Here is a 20,510-nt window from a genome sequence, read left to right on the forward strand (position 1 = left end):
TTTATGTAACGTGTAGACCAGAGAGGTTCGGCAACAGTTCCAGCTGGCTCTCATGCTGTATTGTACAGAGATGGCTAAACAATTTGTAACAGAATAGAATAGCTGGTATCAGACGCTGTATGTCACCGCTGAACAATGTCTCTCCAGGCTCCCGAAGAAGAAGACCCGTTGAAGGAGAAAGGGGGATTTTTCATAGCGCCCGAAAGCGACTTCGATTGGGACGAAGAAGAGGACCATGTAGATCACCAGAGACTAATTTTATTAAAAGCTGACGCTTTGGCGTCAGAAAACCGTCTTAAAGAAGCCGTCGATATATTTTCTATGGCTTTGAGGTATGGTTCTGTACGACCAGATCAGCTCACTACCTTGGTGGAGTGCATTCTGCGGAACTTCAAGAAAAAGGTTGAGGAGGAAACGCCTTCGATTTTGATAAACACTCATCAGGCAGGTGCCGAGGATGACATCTTCAACTGCCCAGGATGTCACGTATTTCTTGGCGAACCTGTCACGGTCATCTGTGGGCATTCTTACTGTAGGAAATGTTTACAACTTGGCATTTTCTCTAAATGTAAGGTGTGCAATGAGGACTTAAGGATAAGGCCAGGACTGTGCCGAACAAATGTGATTCTCAACGGACTTTTCGAAAAATGTTTCCCCGATGAAATGAAAAGGTCTAAAACGATAACTGAGACAGATTGTTTAATCAGAGCAAAAAAGTTTGAAGAGGGTCTTGCATTAGCTAACAGTGTAATAAATACGGGTAAGTGACAGTAAGTTATTGCTTTGTTATCTGTTTTTCACCACAGGATAATGTCAGACTTAACCAGCCATCCCAGGACCCTAGCCCTGGAATTATGTACAGTAGGCTACTGTAGTTGGTGTTCATTCTTCATGTTTGAAAATACGCATTCACATGGAGTTTAGGCATGCGTTCTACTGACCAACATATCCAGTAGCCTTTACTCTTGAAGCTAACATATTTTTGGTAATCATGTAACCTTATTACAAAACCGTCGCAAAGAGAGCATGCGCAGCAGCGACTCGTTGTGTAAGGGAGGTCGTGACATAGTGCAACATGTTTTGTAACCTAGACAGCAATATAAAAAGTGTGCGCATAACTTTGCTAGTGTTAACCTACCTCTCCAATAATTTACTTTACTGTAAATCTAATGTAACTCAAGGCTAACACTTTGTCTCAAGGCAAAACATCTCATGCTAGTAAGCTAACGTTATCATCAGTATCTTGTCAGTCCCTGGACAGCTTTTAAACCAAGAACAGAAATGGGAGATAAGTTATTTATCCGGCACGCTGAATGATGTGATAGAAATCCACAATTTTAATATTTAGCTTTAAGCTTATTGGCAAACCTTGGTCACACGACTAGGATTTGGTAGGCTATAGTAATGTCATTGCTATGTGCTCAATTAGGGGCTGAGTGGCCAACACATAAGCCATTCAAACCTGTGTTGCATCAGGATAATGCACTCTGAAATTAGACTGACATGATTTAGATCATGGTTCAGACATAGCTGTACAGGTATTTAGGTCAGACAGGTCTGCCGATAGGATAGTCATGGTGCAGACTCATAGGGTGACCTGTTCCTGATGACATAACAGTTGAAGTGTGTACTGAGCAATAAGGACAGCATGTGTCCTGAGCAGAGTGGAAACTTCAGAGGAAGAATCCTCAGTCTTAGTGAAATTAAATTGTGGTTTGATGAAGTCTTTCTACTTATAAACTGTACAATAACGGAATAACGTACAAGCGTCTGTGGTTATGTCTCAAGTTGAGTAGGCCTACTGTACATCTGTCAAATATACTGGTGTGTTATAACGGACACATCTGATGCACCCTCACCCAGTGTCATAACCAAGCTTTGGAATGCAGGGCTGTGCCTGAAACGTATATTCTTGATTCTTGAATACATCATAGAAACCCAGATTTGCAATGAATCAATGAATATGAAGAGGTGAAGAACAATCAGATGCAGACTGTCCTTTAAAAAATATCACAGTGCACAGTGAAAACAGACATCCCTACAGTTATCTTTTTCTATTGTATTGTAATGTTGTACTGACTTAATGTCCTGAACTGACTGAAGGATGGCTATGTAACAGAAATGGGTGACCCGTGCCTGCAGAGTATTGCAAAGTGTGTGCACGGCCGCTTGAAACATACACTGGCATTTTTTTTTCACTCAGTAGTACAGTCAAGCAAGGTGACTGAAATAATGTTTTATTATTATTATTATTATTATTATTATTATAATTATTATTTGTTACTGTAACAGCGGAGTACCATGTCATGATATCAGCTATTTTACACGAAAAAAAAATTGACAAATGCAGTATATTAACCTATTAGAAAAGAATGGCTTAAAATTCGAAACGGACAAGTTTGAAAGTCTCTGTTTCTCTCTCTCTCTACCTAGACCCTGGTGATGTTCGTGTCCGTGCTTCCCGTGCCGATGCCTTGGTGGGGCTGGGGCAGCATCTGAAGGCCCTGGAAGATCTGGACATTTGCTTGACCTCTGCCCCCTCACCAGAGGTAGGTTAACGGAATGAGGCCTCTCAGTGTTCTCACTGATGGAGCTTTCTCGAGCCTACTCACATGTACTGGATGGAGAGCAAAGGCTAAACTGGTGTGGTTTCATGCCTTTGTAATGGAGACCATTAGAGACCAAGGAGAACGTGTGTGAGGCCAGGATTAGGGGTGTGTCTCTTATGTGGGTCAGCAGGCCATTTTCAAGGAACCCTCTATCCAAGGGGATTTCTCTGTGAGAGCTGTCATCTTCTTTGCCAGTATTTTTATCACTGTCAAGTAGCTATATCAGTCGGTTAAATTTAGCTTTGTGTAAACTAATTAGACTAGCTCATGATGCAGGCCCACACTCTGTTAATGTTATGTATTCACAGTGTTGCCTTTTGTTTTTCTATAAATACATACTCATTTCCAAAGACTTTTACCACCAGCTGAACATTGCATTTGCCTTGATACATCATGTAGTTATTAGATAAGTTTGGAATGAAAAATAAAAGGGTTTAGTATTAAATGCCCAACATGTATGATTATTCTCTCTCTACTCTTTTGATCCCATAAGGGAATCTTCACAATACAAATTCATGTGCAGTCACATAATAGTGTATTTAGCCAGCCCTTTTTACAAGAATCTGGTTATCCAAGTCTTGTATCAGTATACTCATGCCCACATAATGGTGGCTTGTTCAGATCTGCATGGTTTGTTAAGAACAACTTCTATCGCTTTCTCTCTTTCCAGGGCTATTACCGTAAGGCCAAGGTCTTGCAAGAGATGGGTGAGGTCGATGAATCACTTCAAGTCTTCCTGCACTGCCTGGCTTTGGATGAAAACTTCTGTCAAGCCAAGCGGGAAGTAGAGCTGGTAAGTATTTCTGGCTGACTGTTTCATGGCATGGCTGGCTTTGCTTTTGAGAGGCCTTTTGTCTTGGCACATTGTTATGTTTACCAGGCCATGGTGCCTATGTTGTCTTGTGAGAACCTAATCATTATGTCAAATTAAGTCAGAATGCCTCCCACCATCCTGTCCCTATTGTTATCTCGCGGCCGACCTTGGAAATGTTGGCTACACCTTGTGTGCAAGCCTTGGCACATGTGTGGTGCGTGCACACACCCCTTCCCTGCTCCTTTATGCTGTGAGAAACAAGCAATGCTGAACATAGATCACATGGTGTTGGAGGCTGATGAATGAGATGAATGAGAGTGATGAGAAATGGGTATTGGGTGAGATGGGTTGTCTTAGGTTTAGCACTATGAGGTTGTTTAGAGTGATCTAATCAGTACCTAATGGCTTGTCCTCCATCCTGTTATTCTGATATCTTGTGTATCTTGTTATCCTGTGTAGACTGTAGAGTTATAGAGAAATTTACATTCCTGTCAGAAAATGATGTTTTAAAGTTCCACAGCACAGTTTCACATGTTATGTAATGGCTGTTTCAAGCCAGCATGCGAGTGCGTTATCAGATTATACAAGTTGTCTCTACTGGGTCAAGCCTTGTGACTTTCTAAGTAATGACATTAACTCAAGTGGAGAACTCGGGTTGTTGCATAAAAATGAGGCCTTGTTTTCTCTAGTTTCTGTTTCTCTCTGTTTTCTTGTTTATGTTTCTGTCCATGGCTGCATCCCCATGACACATTAGACCAGTATTCAGCTTTAGATTGTGGTGTTTGCAGTAAAGGCAGCTCTAATGGAAGTCCCTTCTCTCCTCGTTCCTCTTTCTCAGAGAAGGGCACAGACCTCACCATTCTTTGAAGAGTAGAAAACATCCTCTTGGCATGATTTGGACTGAGTGTGTGTTGATCCTTTATGCAGGGAAAGGGGGAGACAGGAATTTGGAAGGAGAGGGAATGAGAGAGTAGGGAAAAGATTGAGCAAGTTGTGGAGAGATATCAAGGGGGGAGGAGGGCAGGAATGGGGAGTAGAATCAGAGTGTACTGTTATGGCACAGATCAGTGTGTCTGGACACCAGGTCCTGTAGTGGCTGGCAGTATGAGCTCACAGTCACAAAACCTTCTAGATTATATTACATTACATTACATTACATTTGGCTGACGCATTTTTAACCAAAGCGACATGGTAAACAGTTTAAGTTTTAAATTCTAGATAAAACATACAATGCAAAAGAACATAGGCATCATCCGTAAGGTTACTAAGATCATAGTAAAAGAGAACCCGTGTTTTCACATCCCTTTGTAGGATTGAGCTATTGCACCCTACAAACACTAAAATAATGTACGGCCATTAGTCCTTTTGTCTGCAAACTGTTTTGACTTCAGCCTGTGTGCTAACCTTTCTACGTGGTTCCTTTAAGGCTTGTTTCACTAATGTAGGGCCCTATCATGACATTCTAAAGCGCATCGTCACTCGTCAAAAGTTTATTCAAATTTAGTAGGATGTCCAGTTCACATTGGGAGGGGTTTTGTTATCAAACGTGGAGCGCATGGCGCAACAAGGTGTTCCTAGGTTTTTTAATCAGTCATATGGGTGTGTTTGGGGCGTAACATCATTTAAACCAATGAGAATGACATCTGTCATTCCCTTTAAAGGCGCAAAGCGCGATATGTCATATAAATGCATTGGTATTTTGGCATTCAACGGCGCATTTGAAGGAGGCTGCTTGCGAGACCGTATGGAATAGTCATTCCTAAACCATGCTTTACTAAAACCTAGCGTAGCCTTCACGCATTTGCACTCGTCTATTATTTGAACTCATTGGCAAAGTGAAACTAACTTCACTAAGATGTCAGTCAACAACAAGACTGTTATATGCAGTTACTTTCACTATTGACTGACAATGGGTTACCATCGAAAACATAGGCTGGAAAAAGCAACACTTACCCTAATATTGCTCAAATGACTGAATAAAACAACGTTTATCCTGCAGAGAAATTGCTTATATCTCGTGACAGTGTGTCTTCAGCTGTGCTCCATACTTGTATCTCGCCTCTCCCCTAATCACTTTTAACCGTCATTACCAATTTGCAAAAGATGGTGAATAACTACTCATCATGAGATGTACAGTATTTCGTAATATCTTTATTCTAATTATGTTTCCCATTGTAATCGTGCAATTTGTAATGTTTTGCATGGTTGCGTTGGTGTGCGTTCATGAATGATAGAAGGATGGTGCGTGCACCTGCCAATATAATTGTTGACAATGCGCTCTTAAAATAACATATAAACAACTCGCCATAGACTTCTGACCAGGTGTACAATAGCGATGTTTAGACAATGCGCCAGGCCCCTCCCTAGGTTGTTAATTGCCACACCCCTAGGCACATTGTTTAAAAAAATTAATTTGCAAAATACCGAATTAAACTTTGCGTGGGTGGAAAACGAGTTTTACCGCCAGTGTGCAAAATGCAGCCCGTAATCTGCAATATTTTGGAAGCCTTCAAGGCTAGTTAACTGAGTTGCAGAATCATCCAGACACAACTTTCTCTATGCCAGGTGCAAGTTGAACCCATAGTTATCACTGATACTAGGGTTAACGCTGAGTTTCTCATAAAATCTTTGCAGTCTTGTGTACAGCAGCTATTGTAGTTATGGGGATGATTGTGTCTGAAGAACAGTGAATAACACCATGAGACATGGGTGCTTTCACTTACGTTGTAGTAGGTTGAGATTAGGGCAGAAGCAGGATCCCACAGAAAAATGATGAGACAAGAATACAACAAAATGGTGATTTGGTTAAAGGGTAAAAATTGGTTGAAGGAGTCCTGAGTCTGTTGGCCTCTGGGTCCCACTGTCCCGTCTCCGAGCCACAGTGGAGCTAAGGGGTGGTGATGGCTTTTCTCAGGCACCCGCTTGGTTTGTGCGCAGTCTTGGCACGGTCCAGTTTCCAGATTCCACCCCCCTCCCCCATCCCCCACTGCTGTTAGTCTTTCCTCACCTCGCCCTGACTGACGGACACCTATACAGTGCAGCTGTCCAGCTCCGGTTTGGCCCTGCTGAAGGCCCATTACTGGCCGTGTCTGTGTCAAAACATCAACTGCTTTTTCTGTATTTCTCCTCTGATCATGCGTAGGTTCTAAAAACATATTTTAAACGCACTCTTTTCTCCTTCTCCTCTCTCTCTCTCTCTCTCTCTCTCTCTCTCTCTCTCTCTCTCTCTCTGCATTCCCTTATAGATCCTCCATAGCCTGCTGTCTCCGGCCTGTGACAGTGTGAAGGTTGGCCTGCGTGACACGGCCCATAACACCTCCCAGCACCTGCGCAGCAAGGCCCAGGTGTCAGACCTCTCCCAGGAGAAGAGTCATTCCCATGCTCCAGTGCAGCAGCAGCAGGTCCCCTGCTCCCCCCAGCGTCAGGCACCTCTCCGGGCCGCTTCTGCCCACCCCCATCCAGGCCCTCCTGAGGTACGTTCCAGCAGCAAGCCAAACAGGGGTGCGTTTCCCAAAACCATAGTTGCTAACCTGTTAGCAACTTAGTTGGTTGTCAATAGGAAATTGCATTGCAACCAACAAAGTTGCTAACTTAGTTAGCAACTATGATTTTGGGAAACGCACCCCAGAGCGGTGGACAAAGCAAAGCTGTGAAACAGCCAGCTGCACTTATATAAACCCACAGAATGCGTAGCTACAGTGAATGGAGGTCGATTTCAAACTTAGTGAAACGATGTGCTTTAAAAGTGATTTTGAAACAACTCATTGCTAACTGATGGGGAAAGAGTAGAGCAAAATAATAGATTGATAGAGTCCAAGTTGTTTTGCAAGTGGCTCATCACATGTGAGCGTGTGACTGGCTGCTCTCTCTGCTGGCCGTGGTTAGCTGCCTTGGCAGAGAGGCGCTCTTTCATCCCGTAGATTGTGTGCTTTTGATGCCAGTGATCTTGCTACTGTGAAGATGGACACACTATCTGTTATGCATATGGTCCCGCTCCTCTTGATGTTTTATGTATTATCTATCGAATCACATGCCACTGTATACTCATGAGTTAAAAAATGCAGCTGGCTTTTGTTCCACGTTAAAGCATCCATTTTTCTTGCTCCTGAATGCTATCCTTAAGTAGAAGAGTTCTATGAGAGGCTTATGCACTACTGTTGTTGGCACACATTTTTTGGTGCGTCAGAGAATATCCATGTTGGTCAGCTTGATTTTTATTATGATTTCGGTAGCCTGATATCTCACTGTGGTTTGTTTCTCTCCCTCCTCCTCTTGGCGTCATCAGAAGGCGGGTCGGTCTGAGAGTCTGGAGCGGTCAGGCCTGAGCCGAGCTCACTCCCTACGCACCCACGGCGGGATCGGAGAGGAGGGCCTGAAGCGGGTCTGCTCCGCGCCCCAGTTAGGTGACCAGGAAAAGGCCTTACTGCTCAAAAGGAAGTTGTCATCATCAGGAGCCGGATCGTCTGTTGTCCACAGCGGAGCCAACAAGCATAAAAAGCAAGGAGGTAAGAGGCAGTAATGACGCTGCTTTAGTGTTCCATTGACAGTCATACAGAGAGGTTTAGCTAATATATAACATAGTTATTGACAGTCTTATAGAGAGCTTTAGCTAATATGTGACCCTGCGAGGCGAAACCAGTCGTTTTGCGCACAGTGCTATTTTGAGAAAATCCACGATAAACAAACGTACAGGTTAAAATGTCGAATTTCACGTTTTCGCATAATTCAACAGTATACAGTCTATACTTTCATATTGTGAACAAATTTCACAGATAAACATAAGTTTTGACTGTTAAACCCTGACTTTATTTAGGTGAAGATTCAACACATTAGCAGTCATTCCCTTTGTCCACGCCGCTATAAGGTTTTACGGTAGGGTACAGTAGAGCTAATTTACTATAGGCTACTCATTACTCGTTACTCAATGTGTCAGCTGTATATCGTTCTTGGCAGATGTAACCGAATATGAATGTGAAAGACTTGCCTTTCAGGGCACGAACAGTCAAAAGCACGAACTTTTAGAAATATCCTGGCGTCATTTTAGGGACCAGGAGAAGTTTTCCATTGAAGTAGGCTAGCGCATTTTAAAAGTAGGCTCGGCTATACACAATCTGTGTACACAGAACTTCCTCTCCCCTTACTTCCCCCGAAATAAATTAATTATTATTCTACAGTGACACCTTATGACTGTCCCAGGTATTAACTAGGGGGCAGAAAAAGACTCATTGAACGGTTGAAACTGCATAGTCAGTCATCCGCTTCAAAGTCATACTACCGTAAGGCTAATCATAGCTGTGCCCTCACACTATCGCACGTGACAATTTACTTAAAAAGGTGATTTTCTCCTTTTCTGGCGTATTGTGACAGGAGAACCATGCCAACTTTGGATGCGGTTATCTTAGCGATACTTTTTGCAATACCCTCGATATACATATCGTTGGAAAGCTTAGTTTATGGCCGTTTGTGTGAGTACAATAACTTAATTTTGTAAATTTTACCAAAACGAGAGAGAGGTTTAGCTAATACATAACATAGTTATTGACAGTCTTATAGAGGGGTTTAGCTAATATATAACATAGTTATTGACAGTCTTATAGAGAGGTTTAGCTATATAGCATAGTTATTGACAGTCTTATATAGAGATTTAGCTATATAACATAGTTATTGACAGTCATAGATAGATAGATAGATAGATAGATAGATACTTTATTGATCCACAAGGGGAAATTCAAGGTCTCAGTAGCATACAGACATCACACACAACATGCAACATCACACACAACAGCAGAAACAGCAGAGAGCTTATAGAGACAGTGTTTCCATAATTGAATTCTATTTGTGGTGGTAGGTTTGCAGAATTAATTTGAATGCAACAGTTTTTAACAAATTAGTGCAGTGTGGTTATGATTCTAACCAGATTTAAGCACAATTTAGTACAACCAGGAAAATCATTGTGTGGTGGTCAATGTTGATATTGTGGTGGGCCGCCACAAATAAGTCAATGTATGGGAAACACTGAGAGAAGTTTAGCTAATATATAACATAGTTATTGCATGTACCTTTACACCACAGCTGTTTTAAATTTAAATGATATGTATGTATTGAATGTGAGATTTACATGACCTATTGACTTCACATTCACACTACTGTTAGTGGGTATTCATATGTTTAAACCTCTCCCCAAGACTCTGATTGGTTATTTTCTGCTGGTCTAGTTGGGTTTTAGTTCCATTTTTGTCTAGTTGAATTGAGAAAAAGAAGCATTCTTGTGTCAATTAATCCCCACTAGTGGTGGCATCAGCCTAACACATTACAGCCCGAACTTTAACCCGCAGCAGGCTGAATGCATCTAACAGATAAGTGACTAATCTCCTTTTTGTCTCTCCTCTCCTTTGCTGTCCTCCTCCTGCCCTGTCCTGTGCTCTCCTTCTTTTGCTCCAGTGACCGCAAGTGCTCGCGGTAGCAGAACCTCCCCTACCTCCCACAGGACTCTGAGCAGGGACTTGCTGGACCCCAATGACTTTGAGTGCTCCCTCTGTATACGGTGAGAACAATATCAATTATTTCGATTAACATCTTAGCCACAACAAACAGCAACATACTTCTTCCATTCATTATTTGTTATGTTGATGGTTTGGGATACTTTATATTTTCATTCCAGATTGTTCTATGAGCCAGTGACGACACCCTGCGGCCATACCTTCTGTAAAAGCTGTCTGGAGCGCTGTTTAGACCACACACCTCAGTGCCCCCTCTGCAAAGAGAGTCTGAAAGAGGTAGGAGCTTGTTGCCTAGACACAACCACCTCACCCTGAGCTGGCTCTTTACCGAACTTGCTCCACCTAGAAGAGAAGTAGCTGAATGGATTGTTCTGTAAGGATAATTGGGCTTATCTCAGGACAACACAGGAAGCTAGCACTGTTTTTTTCTGTTTCACAAACTTTGAATTAGAAAAAAAAAACACAGAGAGGCCTTGGCAAAACATCTAAAGTGGTATTATGAATGAAAGGCATTTTGGGTCCCAGATATTTCTGTGTCAGTCAGATGTTGGCTCAACACTAAGACCTGGCAGACTGAATGGCTTGTGGAATTATTCCTGGGGCAAAGCTCCTGCACTTGGCCCAATGCACTCTTACTCAACTGTGTTTGCACTTATGTAATCGTTAAGGCCAAGCATTACTTATGTAATGCTAAGTCCAGGCCACCCCTCCCATGACTGTGGGACAGCCACTGTAGTTTTATTGTCATCTCACTCTTACATCGTTCCTGGTCTTGTTCTTTCTAATTCCTCTTGTGATGGAGTGCCGTCGTTACGGTTAAGTATGTGCGATGACTGCTATATCAGCGTGCTTGGCTGTTGAGGTCAAGCGGCAGGTTTAGGACCCGGAGACCCGGTTTGTGGCTAGGCAGGATGACCGCTCTCTCCCTTCTTCTCACGTCACTCTTTCTCTCTATCTCTCTCTCTCTGTTCCCTAGTATCTTGCCGCTAGAAAATACAACGTTACAAGTGTCCTGGACAGTGTAATAAAGGAGCACCTATCAGAAGAGCACTCGGAGAGGGAGATGGTCCACGTGGAGGAGACCAAAGAGCTGTCTGAGTGAGTACAGTTAGCAGTTCAGCTAACAGCAGACAAGCCACTGGCATGTTCATTTGGACAGGAGTGTGAGTTGCTCAGCACACATGACGATTCTGTACATCTGACATGATGAGTCAGCCATGAAGAGACTGTAAATTGAGAAGGTTCCTTAAAGATACCCTCCTGCATCCACCTGGCTGTCTGTCTGCTATTGCAGTGAAACTGACATCTTTATTCTCTTTCTCCTCCAGCCTGACGAAGAGCGTGCCCATCTTCGTGTGCACCATGGCCTATCCCACAGTGCCTTGCCCGCTGCACGTTTTTGAGCCGCGTTACCGCCTCATGATCCGCCGCTGCATGGACACGGGCACACGCCAGTTCGGCATGTGCATCAATGACTCCCAGAAGGGGTGAGGATGGCACCCTGGCACCCCTAAACCCAGCCCCTCAGACAGACACTTTTGACGTCCTCTGAAACACTCCACCTCAGACACTGTTAGTTTGACTTCCATACCACCATGACTCAGCTGTGGTGGAGGAGTAGCATCGTGTCTCCTTACCACCATGACTCAGCTGTGGTGGAGGAGTAGCATCGTGTCTCCCTACCACCATGACTCAGCTGTGGTGGAAGGAGTAGCATCGTGTCTCCCTACCACCATGACTCAGCTGTGGGAGAGGAGTAGCACCTCCCTACCACCATGACTCAGCTGTGGTAGAGGAGTAGCATCGTGTCTTAGCAGAAAAATAATCCAAACCCAAGGTCCTGTAGTTCCTGAATCATTAATGATACAGTATAGATGTAGTATGCAGACATACCTGATTTGTTTTGACAACTGTGAAAGAGGGACAACCATGGAAGTGGCTTCGACACCCCACTAACCACAACCCCCTCTCTCTCTCAGGTTTGTGGACTACGGCTGCATGCTCTTGATCCGGAGCGTCCACTTCCTTCCTGATGGACGCTCAGTGGTGGACACCATCGGGGGGAAGCGCTTCCGTGTGCTTTCCCGCAGCATGAAGGATGGATACTGCATTGCTGACATACAGTACCTAGAAGACACCAAGGTAAGCAGAACAGACACAGCATGTTAGCCAATGCTCATTAGGGTTCCTGGGCTTCTCTACTGTTCAGCTATCACTTCTCCTGAATGTTATTGGCTCTGTGAATTGCTGTATAATAATAAGAAGAAGAATCATAATAAAAATAAACCATAATAATAATAATAACAATAATAACAACACTATTTTTTTTAGCATTGTTGGATATTATTACCATGGTCCTATAAAATCAGTATGAATAATTAGTACATAATAATATTGTCATTGTATTAGTATTGAATTGTGTGAATGTGTGTTCATCAGGTGAGTGATGGCGAGGAGCTGCTCAAACTGCAGGAGCTGCACGATCAAGTGTATGAGCAAGCCTGCACCTGGTTCCAGAACCTCAAAACCAGATTCCGTAACCAGATTCTACAGCACTTTGGGCCAATGCCTGAGAGAGAAGCAGACATCCAGGTAAGGGCCATAAATGTGTATGTCTGTCTGTCTCTCTGCCTGTCTGCCTGTTCAGTTGTCTGATTTTCTACCTTTGGGTGTTCAGTTTAAAAAGTGACATGCTATCAGTACTGGAGGTCATTGTGAATATATATCTGCTCAATGTGGGGAAAAGGTGTTGTCTGAATATATACATGAGTGGCTAAGTATGCTCAATTTCAGCTGTGTTGTTCAGGAAAGACTTGATGGCTCATGTAGTGCAGATGTACCAGAGAAGCGTTAAGGGCACTAACATCAGCACAGGTCCTCATCAAGTGTCTCGACCTCTGACACTGGCTGATCTCAGATCAGGCAGGGGGCCTCCTCAGATGGGTTAATCCCGCCCTCCCGTTTGTTCGAGTGAACTCATTTCCATAGCACAGCACAGGGTCAGGCATGGGAGGGAGGGGGGGGCGCGTGAGAGTGTGGACTGTAGCGCCAGAAGTAGGGCAGAGGTTGCCATGAGGACAATCACGTAACACTGGTAGAATGCTGTTATGTCACAAGATTGTCCTGAAGTAGAGTGTTCTAGTGTACACACAAACAAACAAACAAACAAACACACACAAACAAATACACACACACACACACACAGTCACACAAACACCTCTCTCAATCACAGACTCACTTTGGCTGCCATATACACATGTTGGTGTAGTCCCTGCTCCATGCATGCTGTGTGTGTTGGCTTGCATGGTTCCACATGTTGCTGGATTCCCCAGGGTGTCCCAGAGGCTCCATTGTGGAAGTTACATCATTTGAATTTGATTTGAGGGTTTTCTCTAGTGCTGGGGTGAAGAGCTTAAACATTTATAGAACAGCATCACTCGTGGGGGGGGTGCTTTTGTCTTGTTTGTGCAAACACTGTGTTATAATTAGTTCACATTGACCACTATCTTTTCGCTAGTTACTCAAGATGTGTGTTTTTTGTGCAGCGGTTTGCCCATAGTTGCAGGGATTATCTGTTATCTGTGATGCTAGATTGTTCACTTTTGGATAATGTAGTATAATCCTCTGTCTCAGCTTCTGTTTGGATGATTTTGGAGGGCTTATTTTGCCTTCGGTTCTGACATTAATGCTGCATTGCACTGCAATCCACGGAGAGCAGAAGATGGCCTGTATGAAATATTTGATGTTAAAAATGGATCCACCTGAAAGTAGTAACAGTAGCCCCTCTTATTTCACCTTGGTCCGTCATAAACTAAGGACAGTTTTATTTTGAAGTGCGGGCAGTGTCTGTATTACTACGTCTCTTAAAGGATTTCTTGGTGATAGAGTACACCTCCCTTTAACAGTCGCTCTGTCTCTCTATCTGCAGGCTACTCCTAACGGGCCGGCGTGTTGCTGGTGGCTGCTGGCGGTGCTGCCGGTGGACCCTCGCTATCAGCTGTCCGTGCTCTCCTTGCCCACGCTACGCGAGCGCCTGCTTAAGATCCAGCACATCCTCACCTACCTGCAGAGCATCCCCAACGAATAGAGCTTCCAGACGCCGCCACGCACACACACACACACATACTGTACACGCACATACACACACGCACATACACACACACACACGCACGCACATACACACACGCACATACAGACACACACACATACACACACACATACCAGGCAAGAGACAGATTTCTCAGCGTCAGACAGCCGACTTGTGCCCGTCCGTCTGCCCTGTCTTGGCACGGTCCGATGTCTGGGGATGATGGAGTGATGGCAGATGACCTCCTTACAGCAGCTGCAGCAGCCTCGGACGTGGAAACTGAGACACTACCAGCACCAACACTTACCCAACACACACCATCTTCTGACGTCTCTCTCTCATGCTGACTATTCTTCTTTCCTGACCTCTCCCTTCTTCCCCCTCTCTTTCAGACTCCTCTCTCTCTCTCTCTCTCTCTCACTCTGATCAGTCTTCATGCTCTGATATTTCTCTCTCGGACTGTCTGCATGTACATCAGTGGCAAAACATTTATGCCAGCACAAGCACTCTGTCAAATCATGTCTATTTGACTGTCTAGGAATGAGCTTTTCTGTCATGGCCCATGGTGGGCCAAGCAACAGAAAGGCATGTTGGTCTTCATAGTCTCAATTTCAAGGACTTAGCTATGTGTGTTACCCCAGATGTGTGCCTGTGTTACTTTTAGGGTAGATAAGTCTCGGAATATCCTGAATGCTGAGGGAATGCTCAAATCCCATTCTTCCTTAATTCTCCTAATTAAGGATAGGTGAGAAAGTAAAGCAGATCCATAAACTTTCTTTTTTGAAAACACGGTGGGGAAAAGAATGCAAGAAACAAAGTGCCGGTTTACAAAACAAAAAGAACGCAACTTTTTACGAATCTTAATCTTCCAAGCGTCAGGCCTCTTCTGTCACTAAGTTTATTACGCCGAGTACGCACAAAGTGGCCACCCCATAGCTACGGGTTGGCCACAAATCCACTACTTTGTTGACAGAGGGAAACAAAGTGTGATTGGAGGAGGGTACATTTGACCCATGATTTTATTTGTTTGTATTTTTTCTGTTGGTTTCCATGACCGCCAAGCATATTGATCATTAAAAAAAAAGAAAAGAAATTAAAACCACAAACACGCACAATGCACCTGCATCCACCTGATGAACTGTGATGGGCAGAAGGGGATTGCCATTATCACATGGCGGTCCAGTCTCTGGAACCAATAGGGACGAACGGTGTCTCAAAATCCGAGCCTCTGTCCACTCAGCAGACGCAGGGGTCATAGTTAGATAGATGGGCTGGGGTGGTTGACTCTGTAGGCTTGGGTGTAAGCAGGAGCTCAGCTTCAGTTGAGTTGTAAGGATATATATCGTTCTTCGATTCACAAAACTATCTTTGAGAAATATGTTGTCCTTCTAAGCCAAAAGTCCTAGTACCTGGTCAGTCCAATGTCAAGCAAGAAGAAATCTGTTTTGTAAGGTGGAAGATATACCTGTATTATGACCATGTGTTGGAACTGAGCCGAGAGGCAACGTGCAGTGTTTTGATGGGCTCGCAAAAACTGAACGAATCTTTTATCATCTGGAGTCTTGTTTCTCTGACGACCCAGTGGGACACCTGACATTTTTGCCTTACATCACACTCGCATTCTGCCACGTTGGCGCAGGGCATCAGCATCCCTCAACCTTTTTTTCTGTTCTGGCTTTGCATTCCTTTTGCTGGAGTTAATCATTCTGGTGTTATTTTACTTCCAGTCGCCATCTTGTGGCCAAATCAGTGTGTACAGAACATTGAAGGGAAAAAAATGAGAAACAGAAATAAAAATAAACAAATGTCCAGTAAACTGCTCTGTTGTATTTAAATCATTTGTACAAAGTAGTAATCAACAGATTGTTTTTTTTTTTTTTTTTTTAAAATATCTCACTTTTTTCTGCTTGCATATTTAAGTTATTAATTTTCATTAATAAAAGCTATTTTTTCACCATGTCCTTAGAGCTGTCTTTCAGTGTGTCCTGGGATGTGAGCACCCCTGATTGTGGGTTTGGAAAAACACTCTGATTTAGTCCTGTTTCTCAGTGTAGGCTCCCCTACTCGATTACTCGTCTTCACCATTTAAACATTCCACATACTCTGTGATGGTAGAAACAGAAGTTAACAGGAAATAAATTCACCCTATTAATCTTATACAATCAGATGAGGACTTGGCACACTTTCAGGCAGTGATATCCATGCAGTTCACCACATCACTCTAGAGGGCAGCAGTGTACTGCAACAACTCTGGCATGTTTGTTTCATAACTCTGTCCTAATGCCCTTTAAGATATCGGTTACATTCCATTTGCTGAACTTAGGCAATTTTTAAAATTAGGCAATGATTAACACCAGTTTGGTCAGAAATTAATTAATCCTTGATCTAGTCTTTACAGTGGCTTCATCATACAAATATAGAAATACATTGCCATGAAGCATTTACACTGGAGCAGCATAGTGTGGGTTGGAGAGGACATGAGCGCTGGTTTTGTCAGAGAAGCAACTTGACATCATGCAGTGGGAGATGAGAAATCTACCGGGTGGCCAACATCATGACAAACTCTGTCAAAAGAAAAGGAAAAATGTTGTCAGTCTGACATTATTTGCCAATGTTCTTTCACACACTGTGCTGTGACTAACACCACCATGTCCCAGCTGACTGTCACTGACTCTGAAGGACATGATGTGAATGAACAGCAGTACTGACAAGAACAGGGCAACACATAACACTGTGATCAATGCAATGTGTGCGGGCGGCCCTGGACTGCTGTGGAGGAGCCGGCGCTGCTCAGAGCAAGGGCACTGCTGGGGACAGTTGCGGCCAGCAGGGAGCAATGCGGAGCATGGCCATGAGTTTCTGCACGCGCCTGATGTCTGTCACCTGCTAGCACTCAGAGCTCCAGGCGTCACTGAACACTCGCGTGTGACAGGAGTGGACATGAGAGGGTGACACACACCTGATGCTCTTGGCAGTCACATGGTTGCATGTGTGTTTATGCATGTACTGTGTGTGTGTGTGTTTGTGTGTGTGTGTGAGAGAGAGAGAGTGAAGAGTGTTACTACATAGACATGCTGGGCTTTTGTGTTGCAATGAACAATGCCTGTTGAGGTTTTTATATTTCACTCTGAATCTTTCAATACTGAATATTTAATCCAAAATCTAAGACAAATGTATGTATGTATATATGTGTGTGTATGTGTGTGTGTGTGTGTGTGTGTGTGTGTGTGTGTGTGTGTGTGTGTACAGTATGAGTGTGTGTGTATATGTATGTGAGTGCATATGAGCAAGTGAGTGAGTGTAGACTGACTCTTCCTCTGTTGGCAGTGAGTTTGTGTACAAGAGTGCATTTGAACGGGAGTGTGTGTGTGCGCATCCATGCTTGTGTAACAGAGGCGTACCGTCGAAGTCGACGTTCCCGTCTCCGTTGAGATCGAGGTCAGTGAGGATCTCCTCCAGTTCGCCCTTCTTCAGTTTCTCCCCCAGGAAACTCTTCATGGATTCCTTCAGCTCCTCGAAGGTGATCCGTCCATCCCCATTACAGTCAAACTGAAGAAGCATGGATGGGGGGGACATACGCGACATCAGGCCAGAGAGTCAGAGACAAGTAGAAAGACAGAATAGTGTGTGTGTGAGAGAGAGAGAGAGGGAGACAGAGAGAGAGAGAGAGAGAGAGAGAGGGAGACAGTGAGAGAGAGAGAGAGAGAGAGAGAGGGAGACAGTGAGAGAGAGAGAGAGAGAGAGTGAGAGAGAGAGAGAGAGAGAGAGAGAGAGGGAGACAGAGAGAGAGAGAGAGAGAGAGGGAGAGGGAGACAGTGAGAGAGAGAGAGAGAGAGAGAGGAGAGAGAGAGAGGGAGACAGAGAGGGAGACAGTGAGAGAGAGAGAGAGAGAGAGGGAGACAGTGAGAGAGAGAGAGAGGGAGAGGGAGACAGAGAGAGAGAAATGAAAAGGAGACAGCCAGGAGTGCAGAAGGAGAAGTGAGCAGACAGAGGAGTGTTTTAGAGGAAAAGAAACACAAAGCCAGCTCTGCCAGCTCTGGCTGTACATATGAGATTGCGCTGCACTGACACATCACACTCCCCCCTCCTGTTCTGTGATCCTTTCATTGCTAGACAGCAGGCTCGCTCCCCTGTACTATAGCTACCTGGTGGCCATGCAGCCGACAGAATCACACCTGGGGCAGAGAATGCGCCGCCAATGTCTCAGCAGGGTGTCCTGTCCTGGGTGGATCATGTCCCCGGGGGCTCTCCCTTTCGCACACCCATCCTTCTTCTGACCTATCAGTTAAAAGCCACACAGGCATACCCCATTCACCCTGGCCCTACTCCACCGCTCAGATTAACATAAGCAGAAATCCGCAGCATGGAGGCTGCATCGTGACTCACTTTTATTTTTATTGCTCCCTGGTTTTCCACTTTCTCCCTCACTTAAACTCCTTTTTGATGAAGACGCTTGCAAAAAGCGCAGCTTGTACAAAAACCGAACTGAATTTCCTGACCCAGTAGAATGATGCAGTTTTGTTGGAGTGTGCAGCTTTTCTGCGGCTCGTGGTGTGGTATTGTTAGGTGTGCAACCCCATGGGGAACTCTCGCTCTGTGCGTATTGACATAATCATTTATCTTATAAAGAGCCCTGGCCTGGTTTACATTGTGGGCTCCCCTGCCCAATTATAGTGCTCACGTCATTAAGGCCACATCAGAGGGCTTACTGGGGGACGCAGTGAGCCGTGGAGAACCAGCACCTGGGTTTAGAGGCAGGGAGTCACTTGAAATGCCTGGAGGGTCTGGCCAAGTCAGATAAATGTGCTTGTGTACAGGTTTCCCAAACCTGCCCGTAATGAAAGTTCAAAATCTTTTGACATCCACCAAACTTCTTTCACTGCAGTGGACAAATAAAGTTCAGATCCCCTGCTCTTAGTATTCAATCGTGGTAAATACTTCATCACTTACATAAGACAAACTCATTACCCTGAGAGAACTTTAGGACATTTATCATGAAAAGTATGGATGTGAAAAGCTAAAACTTTTTCCAATTTTTCCATTTCCCTGTAAAACTGAATATAGACTAGGCTTGCATTTTTCAAGGTAGGCAGTTTACATTTGTGTGACGTGATAAAAACATATTCATGCATGTTCAGCATAAGAAACCACATCAAAATTCTACAAATTATATTAAATGTAAGAGAGTACACACCTTGACACCATTAACTGCAGTATTCATAAACCATATGTGAGATACAGTAACTTCCAGAAGGTCATGTTTATGCAAATTGCTAATTTGAGGTTATTTGAGTTGTGGAACCAGGATCCTCTGCATAAAGTGGTACCCATTTACCACACATTTAACACTGTGCATATCAATATGTATCAATATACAGTAGGCTTTAGAATGGTACACGTTTACATGCCATTTGCTGTGCATGCTCATATGACATGTAAATATTTACATGCCATATGCTGTGCACGTATATATTATATATCTATGGCTGTGCATATTATGACATGGTGAAGTGTTCTGTTCTGAAACACTGACCTGCGCGAAGGCACAGCGGAGCTCCCGTAGGCCCACCATGTGAGCAGTCTCAGCTAGCATGCGTGGGCCCATCAACTCACAGAAGTCATCAAAGTCCACATGCCCTCCCCCTATCCACAGAGAGAGAGAGGGAGAGAGAGAGAGAGAGAGAGAGAGAGAGAGAGAGAGGGAGAGTGCTTCATCAGAGATATGAATGCATAATTTACAAACACATCAACTCATTTTGTTAAGTCCATTTATACCTTGTAAACACAATGAAAGAAACATCACGGTTTAGTTTACATGTCGTTATGCCAACCAGCCTGCACCAAGCAGGGCTCCCTTAGTCATGACTCAAACATGGGCATGGATCTATAAGGACTATCCCATCCCTACAGAGAGAGTGAGTACCATGGACAGCTCCACTGGAACGCAGGAGAGGCCTGCAGTAGGGGGCCATAGCTAACGCACAGACACCCTGGGCCTGATAAACACTTGGGTGTGTGAGGCCTTAAGTTGGCAGGGATATAGGGTCAAGAGAGGTTGTTTTGTTAAGTAGAATGAGTCAGATGAGGACTTATTGTTTAAGTTTAGGTGATTAGGTGATTCAATAGTGTTTTTCATCATTCACCTTCCCTTATGAATACAAAGAGTTTTTGATTTGTGAACTTTGCCTCTGGTGACTTTTATTGAAAACAACCACACCTAATCCCCCAAGCTGCAATAACATGGTCAAAGAAAAAGTGTAAACACTTTCATTTAAAGGCAATTTGACTCAAAGCCACTTAGAATAGATAGATATTTTCCATCACTAGTTTGCTCCAGACTTTGATACAAGCTTGTTGCCCAACAGTCGTTCTATCAGCTGAACTAAACAAGCCTGAAGGCATTAAAGTATCTGTGCCTGCACACACAATGTTTACTGCAGAGAGAAAGTATGCACTGCTATGTTACTGCTGGCGTACTGTACATTACACACAAACACACA

At 44.0% G+C, this 20,510-nt stretch overlaps 2 protein-coding genes across 2 annotated transcripts in view; one reads left to right on the plus strand and one right to left on the minus strand.

The window, feature by feature from the left end:
- lonrf1l (LON peptidase N-terminal domain and ring finger 1, like) lies at positions 1 to 15,967 on the plus strand. The gene is made up of 12 exons (XM_048243156.1): positions 1 to 760; positions 2,434 to 2,549; positions 3,280 to 3,402; positions 6,669 to 6,896; positions 7,709 to 7,928; positions 9,865 to 9,967; positions 10,085 to 10,199; positions 10,900 to 11,021; positions 11,252 to 11,410; positions 11,903 to 12,065; positions 12,363 to 12,515; positions 13,852 to 15,967. The coding sequence occupies exons 1-12, from the start codon at positions 136 to 138 to the stop codon at positions 14,008 to 14,010; spliced, it is 2,286 nt and encodes a 761-aa protein (XP_048099113.1). The 5' UTR covers positions 1 to 135; the 3' UTR covers positions 14,011 to 15,967.
- The window catches only part of cabp4 (calcium binding protein 4), a 20,654-nt gene continuing 15,961 nt past the window's right edge, over positions 15,818 to 20,510 (minus strand). The window contains exons 6-8 of the mRNA XM_048243170.1: positions 19,544 to 19,653; positions 17,412 to 17,559; positions 15,818 to 16,574 (exon numbers count right to left, since the gene is read on the minus strand). Of these exons, the coding sequence (XP_048099127.1) occupies positions 16,546 to 16,574; positions 17,412 to 17,559; positions 19,544 to 19,653 (287 nt within the window). The 3' untranslated portion in view covers positions 15,818 to 16,545. The remainder of the gene's footprint in view (positions 16,575 to 17,411; positions 17,560 to 19,543; positions 19,654 to 20,510) is intronic.

This window comes from Alosa alosa, chromosome 1 (genome assembly GCF_017589495.1).
Source record: "Alosa alosa isolate M-15738 ecotype Scorff River chromosome 1, AALO_Geno_1.1, whole genome shotgun sequence".
In the NCBI taxonomy this organism is placed as follows: Eukaryota; Metazoa; Chordata; class Actinopteri; order Clupeiformes; family Clupeidae; genus Alosa; species Alosa alosa.

Excerpts from the sequence above, each read along its gene's own strand:
- lonrf1l (XM_048243156.1), top strand. The coding sequence starts at position 136 with ATGTCTCTCCAGGCTCCCGAAGAAGAAGACCCGTTGAAGGAGAAAGGG. Across the intron at positions 6,897-7,708 it reads CCCATCCAGGCCCTCCTGAG|AAGGCGGGTCGGTCTGAGAG; the intron begins GTACGTTCCAGC and ends TGGCGTCATCAG. Across the intron at positions 12,516-13,851 it reads AGAGAGAAGCAGACATCCAG|GCTACTCCTAACGGGCCGGC; the intron begins GTAAGGGCCATA and ends CTCTATCTGCAG.